This window comes from Lichenostomus cassidix, chromosome 3 (genome assembly GCF_008360975.1).
Source record: "Lichenostomus cassidix isolate B80296 chromosome 3, HeHo_3.0, whole genome shotgun sequence".
Taxonomy (NCBI): domain Eukaryota; kingdom Metazoa; phylum Chordata; class Aves; order Passeriformes; family Meliphagidae; genus Lichenostomus; species Lichenostomus cassidix.
Window position 1 is genome coordinate 56,807,089 of NC_139483.1, and position 7,054 is coordinate 56,814,142.

At 52.2% G+C, this 7,054-nt stretch overlaps 1 protein-coding gene across 1 annotated transcript; it reads right to left on the reverse strand.

Moving 5' to 3' along the window:
- Nucleotides 1-1,280: 1,280 nt before the first annotated feature.
- On the reverse strand, nucleotides 1,281-4,365 carry TCF21 (transcription factor 21). The gene is made up of 3 exons (XM_085055904.1): nucleotides 4,235-4,365; nucleotides 3,419-3,871; nucleotides 1,281-1,816 (listed from the first exon to the last, which is right to left on the reverse strand). Exons 2-3 carry the CDS (start codon nucleotides 3,866-3,868, stop codon nucleotides 1,727-1,729), a joined length of 540 nt encoding a protein of 179 aa, XP_084912030.1. The 5' UTR covers nucleotides 3,869-3,871; nucleotides 4,235-4,365; the 3' UTR covers nucleotides 1,281-1,726.
- Nucleotides 4,366-7,054: the final 2,689 nt, after the last annotated feature.

Here is a 7,054-nt window from a genome sequence, read left to right on the forward strand (position 1 = left end):
CCCAGTGCCTGTGGCAAAGAAATCAGCAAATCAGCCCGTTCAGCTGTGCTTACCAGAGTTGCTCGTCTCTTCAGCAAAAGCTGTGGCTGTTCTGGGTCTGTGCGTGGCCACAAGGTCAGTCAAGCCCCTTGTAACTGCGTGTCTCACCTGGTGCTGTCCCGTCCACAACAGTGAAATTGCACATGGTTAGGCCAGGCACAGAGGTCTGTTTTTAATTGTGTGGGATGGAGATAAAGCTGCGCAAAAGTGAAATTAAACAGCTCTCTCCTTCAAAACCATTAGGATGATACAGCAGGCCCTGGCCCTTTTCATAATGAGGGCTGAGATGTTTGCACAGCCCTCGGTTCACAGCGAGCTGCTTTAATTAAACCTAACCTAGCCCACGCATGAACCCGACTGGTGAATTTGGGTCGCCTGGAGGACGCGCCACCTCGTCCAGTTATCTCGGGGAAAAGTGGGGGATGAGAATAAACACAATCCAGGCTGCAAGGATGCCCGGGGCAGCTCAACGCCGGCCTGCGGGGGATACCCGGGGAAGGGAGCCCCCGGGAGGGTCTGTGGCCCCCGTTCTGCCTGTGACCGCGCCCCGAGGCTGCCGCCGGCCCCTACAACCTGCGGGGACGAAGGGCTTAGTCTGGGGGACGGCCCTGCAGCCCCTGCTACCCTTCTCCTGCTTTCGGCAAGAAAGTACCCAGGTATCAAACGGAACCGAGGGATGGTATTGAAAGAGCAAGTGAGGCGGAAATTTAAAGCCTCTCCGCTAATAATAACAGTATAAATAACCGAAGACATCTTGTAAACAGTGCGGTCATAACCCTGAAACATTAAACAGCGCGGTGGGATCTGGCGCATCAGCTGCCGGCGGCCGCTGCCGGTGCAGGGGGAGCGCCCCGCACTCCTGTTTATCTCAGCCTCATCTCCCACGGGCGCGCTGATCGATAGAGAGGAGATGTTTAAGTTACAAATTCCCGGCGCTGAGGACCGACTGTACTTCATCAATAGATCACTGCTCCTGTCCCCGAGGAGCGGAGCGGCCGGAGCGGCTCCCGCAGCGCTCGGGCGCCGGGCTGCGGAGCCGGGCCGGGCTCCCGCGGCGAGCTGCCGACCCAGTCACCCTCTCCCCCAGGGGTTTGTTCCAGGTCTTTAGCTCCAGGGAAGCAGGTCTCCCGTGACCCGGGGTGGCGAGGCGGGATCCCCGCAGCGCGGCCGCTTCGCGGAGCCGGCAGAGGCTCGGTCCTTCCCCTGAGAGTCTCAAACGAACACTTAACACCGCTCCGTGCTCAGTAGAAAGGAAGGTTTATTCACAGAAATAGAGCAGAATCTGCTTGAAGAAAATATATCTATATATCTTTAGGGTGAATTACTTCATAGAGATGACTGTCAAAGTCAGTTTTTCTAGGCATCTACATATTTCACAGGTCTCAGACAAAAGATACACGCGTGGTAGGTTTTGTTTGATCTCTGTCTTTTCTCTAGTAGCTCTTGAACCAGCAAGGCTGTGGTTGCAGGACACTCGACTGTACACGCATTTAATAAAGTTAAATAGAGTCAGGATCTCTCGGGGTGGATGGAGTCTTTGCTAGAGCACATTTGGTCTCCTCTGCGCCGGGAGAGCGACTCTCCCCGTGGCTGTGCCCGGGGCCCGGGGCAGCGGCGGATCCCTGCCCGCCCCGCCGCCCGCTCCAGGGCCGCGCCGGGACGGACGCTGCTGGCCCGGCCGCGGGGCTCAGGATGCCGTCGGGCCGCACAAGCGGTTTGTGTTCACCACTTCTTTCAGGTCACTCTCGGGTTTGCCGGCTACCATAAAAGGCCAAGTCTGTAGCCAGGAAAAGACACGAGTGGGAAGGGGGTTACATATGGAGAAATGCACATTGCAACGCTCATATCGCCAGCGGGTCCGGCTCGGGAGCGTCCGGGGAGACCGAGCCCGGCATCCCCCACCTGAGGCCGCTTCGGGCGGCGCTCTGCGAGGCTCAGGCCGGGGCAGCTGCCGCTGGCTTCGGCAAGGACCCATTTGCCTTTCGCCGGCGGCTGATGCCTCTTCACCTCACAGCCCCGGTGGTCCCCACCGGGCGTCCTTGGGGTGGTGGAGCCCTTCTGATACGCGGCAGAAGGGAGGGAGAAAGGAGCCGCCTGACTCCGGCACATTCACATCCCCCCGGCACAATCGCCACGGGCACCCCTCCGCAGCCGCGCCTCCCCCCGCGTTTGGTCGTGACCGGCGTGGGGACCCTGACCAGCCGGAGCCGCTTCAAGCTCCGCCGGGCTAGCCGGGCGCAGGAGCTGCTCGGGGTTCCGGCAGCCCCCGGCCGCTCTCCCTGGCCTCCCGCGGCTCGGGAAGCATGTTTTGGTGTGCCTCCGTGCGGGAGAGGAGGGAGGTTTTATCTATACTGAGTGCTGGTTTTGTTTTACTTGGGTTTTTTTTCCCCCATGTTGTTGTGCTGAGGATTTTGGTTTTAATCAAATAATTGTCTCCCAGGCCCTTATCAGCTGACACAGCGGGTAACGTACTTTCCTCTGGAGTCTAGAGCTCAAAAGGCAGAGCCTGACCCCAGTGAACGTCCCCAGCTCCCCTCTGTGATCCATTTATGTGTCAGGGTCTGCACGTGTGGGCAGTGTAAAGGCTGTATGTCTAAAAAGAGCCCAGGCAGATCTTGCTTACCCCCGGTTTACATCATTTGTACATATTTTTAGAGCTTGAAACGGGATGTTCCTGGCGGCTGGGTATGGTCAGGAGATCCAGGGCTGCTCAGAAAAACTTTGTGTGGTGGGAGAAGCAGGAGGGACACCGCACAGCCCAGGAAGAGGCATTGTGGAGTGTGCCTGGGGCAGACACCTCCCCTGGGGAGTCTGCACTGGTAGTATTTCTCCTGTGCCTGTTTACAGGGATAGGAGAAATGTCCTGGGCTGAGCAAGCCTGAGCGGTTGAGCACAGAGCCCCAAGAGTTCTGTCTTAAAACAGCTAGGGCTTGGGGACCCTACTGTGGCAGGAAACATTAGGGTAGAGACACAGGATAAGAATAAATTCTGGGTCCTTCTTCAAACATACCCTTTTCTACGCAAATTCTTATACCTGCCTACTTGCAGGTAGAAAGCTGCCATCAACCCTCAGGGGTTTCACAGCCATTTCTGGGGCAGTAAAGAGTAAAACCTGCCCCTGCTTATTAGTGGCCAGCGTGGCTTCCTATCTCCTGGAAGGGATTGCTAGGAACAGCAGAGGGGGCCTAGGAGGCTTGGCACTCAGGGCACAGGGCAACAGGGTACCTGGGAGCCCATCCCCTTTCCACCCCACTGGCACCAGACTCTCTGTGAGAAGCACCGCGAAGTTTTCTCCCCGCACATTCCCCATCCCAGCTCTTCGCCCACCTCTCCCCATGCACGCGCACTGAGTGCCTGGCCCCGGCGGACTCTGACTTACCAAGTTGACAGGGTGGATGTAGCCGTTTTCATACTTGTCATTGGCCAGGATCTGCCTCAGGTGAGCAATGTAGCTGGAGGCCAACCTCAAGGTGTCCAGTTTGGAAAGTTTGGTGTCTGGGGGCACCCAGGGTAGGGTGGTCTTAAGCCTGGAGAAGGCTTTGCTAAGGACCCTCATCCTTGCCCTCTCCCTGGCGTTGGCAGCGTTTCTCTGTACCTGCTTTCCCTCCTGGCTCACTCCATTTAAAGGGCTCTTCTTGGGGGGAGCTTTTTTCCTCTTGCCCGAGGCCCCTCTCCCCTTCTGAGGGGAGCCATTCTCGCCATTGGATCCCTCCTCGTTGCTCTCGGTGGACGCCCCAAACTCTTTGTTAGTATCCATTTTCAGGCCATCGCACTCCAGCATCTCCACCTCCTGCAGATCTTCTACATCACTGAGAGACCCAGTGGACATGGTCTGGAAGATGCCAAATGACCAGCAGGAAAGGGGGGAGGGGGGGAAGAAGGGCAGCTCCTCAAATCTATTTCAAGGTGGCGTAGGAGAGAAGGGGCGCCAGTATTTTCCTCCCCTTCCCTCCCCGCCCAGCACTAAGGCACAGTACCAGTCCAGAGAGGATCCCCGCCCTCCCGCCCCCCAACCCTGCTTTGCCCGTGTTTGAGGGAGGGAGTGAGATCGTGTGAGAGAGGGAGAGAGAGAGGGAGAGAGAAAGCCGAGGAATTTAGTGAGGACACTAGTAATTTATCTGGGGGATAAGAGAGGCGGATCCAGCCCAGGGGAGGGGCCCTGCCCACTGAGCACACCACATCCCCAATCACAGACCTTTGCACAGGACAGGGAATGAAGTATCTCAGCAAGCCTTTGCCGAGAGCTCGGAACTGGGATTCAAATCTTCACAAGTGTACTAAAACAACTCGCTTAGTCTCTCTCCCCCTGCTCTTTCTATCCTCCCCCTTCCTCCTCCTCCTTCTCCTCCTCCTCCTCTTCTCCTTCCCCACTTCCCTTTACAGCCCAGGGTCGCTCTCCCCCTCTCTGCCTCCTAGATGACCCAGGCAGCTGGTGTCATGATTCTTGATGAAAGCCAAAATGGGTCATGAGCAGAGAGAGCAGCAGATCCACCAGCCAAGCCTTCCAGGGAGCTTTGTAATGCGTGCCGTCGAAACGCTGTCCTGTAACCTAATCTGGGGGAGATTTGTGGATGATTATATTTGCGAACGCATCCTGTCCAGCTAGTAGCATATTCCAGGAAGGGAGTGCTCCGCTGCCTGGCCAGCAGTGTGGACCTTGCCGTCACAGCCCAGGGGCTGGAGGCAGGAGGATCTGACTTCTTCCAGCCTTCCGGGGTGACGTCCGACAAGTCCCGGTCTTTTCTCGGTCTTTGAGTCCTCCCAGCTGTGAATGTTGCAGAGGCTTCCTGGTCCACAGGTGTGCCAAGTGGCCAAGATCCCAGCAGTCCGTGAGCCCCACCGAGCTGAGGGAGAGGGTTGTGCTGCTGGGGAGGGTCTGTGTGGCTGCGGATGGGGCGGCAAGGGTGTGCATGAAATGAAGGAAGTGTGGGGGGGGTTTATTGGATGGTAGAGTTCCCACAGAAAAGAAAACTTTGCTTGGTGTGCAGAGCAGATGTCAGTGGTTCGTTCTGCTGTGCCCGTGGAGTGTTTTGTCTGCTGATTCATGCGCGCTAAAGTCAGGGAGTTTTGCCTGAGTAAAGAGGCAAGATAAGGGAAAAGGCCCCTTCTGTGGGAGTGATGGGACTGAGGGCATTAGGCCGGGCTCTGCAGCCACTGAAGCCAAACATTCCCAGTGGTTTTACCACGAGTGTGAATGAGCGGGTTGCTGTGCAGTTTGAATAAACAGGCTTGTACTGCTGTTACGAACTTACACACATGTGTGTTCAGTCTCAGCAGAGCAGGATTTTGAAAGCAGTTATCCTTGTCTTATTTCTTCTTCTTCTCCATGTAAAATAGTCCTCTAAATCCACATTTGGAGCCCAAAGAGGCCAGCGAAACAGGAACTTACTCCTATAGCTCCTTCCCTATTCACACCCTTCGTGAAACCTCACAAGTCACCCTGCAGCCTGGTTCTTGAACACAAGAGACTAAAGAACTGCACACAGGGACTGATCCCTGCAATCAGAGATCTGATTGCAGGAACAATTCCACTTATCCAGCAGCTTATCTGAGGATTCATGTACCTCCGGACAAAAATGTGCAGCCTCAGAAGTCACCATGGCTCACGGTGGCTTCATAGTTAATCCAAAGTCACTGGAGCCACAGGAAAAGACTCTTGCTGCTCTGTTTAAGGATCACATGGGATTTTCTGCATGCACTAAAAAACCCAACGAAAACTGCGGAGGGCCAAACTGGTATGTTTGCTGAGTGCTATGTACTGTCAGCAGATTAAATTTTCAGTAGGAGGCAGAGTGTCATTTTTGATAACCAGCAAGGAAGTTTTGCCTATCTCTTGATCCATCTCTCTTCCTTGGCTTATGTAAGCCAGAAGAAAAAACAGTAGATCTAAACTTTAAACCACCTCTTTATCATTTGTCTGGGAGATAACACCTTCCCACTCACAATAGGATAAGTACATTAAGATATCGTATCTCCAAGCCCTGGGCTCTTGGGAATTCACTAACTTCTAACTTCATGTTGTGTTAACTGGGCCCTGTTTGTGTTTACTCTTTATATAAACTAAACTAAACAGTTTGTCAGTGTATCAGTCCTAATTAATGAATTACCTCCCTTTATTTTTCCTTTATAGCATTGCTGTTGCAGATCCAAAATATTAATAATCACCAGTGTGGAGATTTATGAGTCTCCTTATTTTCTAGGCCTTATTGCTGTTTGTGCAGGTGGAGATTTAAATGGCCATATCCATTGCAGAGATTTATAGTCCAAGTGATTGATGTCACAATTGAGCTAAAAGATTCTTACTGGAGCAAGGATGTCAGAAAACCAAGTTGAAGTTGCTTCTGTCTCTAAGCATGAATGACCAGAGAGGGCAAAATCCCATCAAAATTTCAGCATCAGAAATTCCCAGAACAGAATAAATAAAACAGTATTTACTTAAAGCTTTTCCATCAATTATTTTTAACTTTACTTTAGTACTTTCTAATCTTTTGTTGTAAAAAGCAGAAGGAATGATCTGGCTTATTAAAAAATGCCTTCAGTATGCTGCTACATATGCATTCTGAATATCAAGATGTGCATACACGTGTTATGAGCCTTTAGAATTTCCACACATTTGTAGTTTTTACTTTTTTACACACATTTATAAATCCTCAGAGTCATTAAAATTGACCTAATACAGGCCACACACATTTGAGGAGACACAGGATACATTTTTGTATGCATTTTGTGGAGATTATTGCATGTATATGATGTATACTCTCATACATATTATACATATGTGTGTATTATAGTATAATATACTTTGGGTTCTTTATGCATATAAATTATTATACACTCTTAAAACAACACATTTATCCATTATTCCATCTCCAAGGGGGGCAGACTTAAAAAAACAACATACCTTCTAGTCTCGAGGTAATTCCTACTTCCTTGTTTGTTTGTTACATGATTTGAAACTCTGCTTTTCCACCCTTCCTGCTCCTTATATTTCACCTGGCAAGCCCAGGGTTTGTAC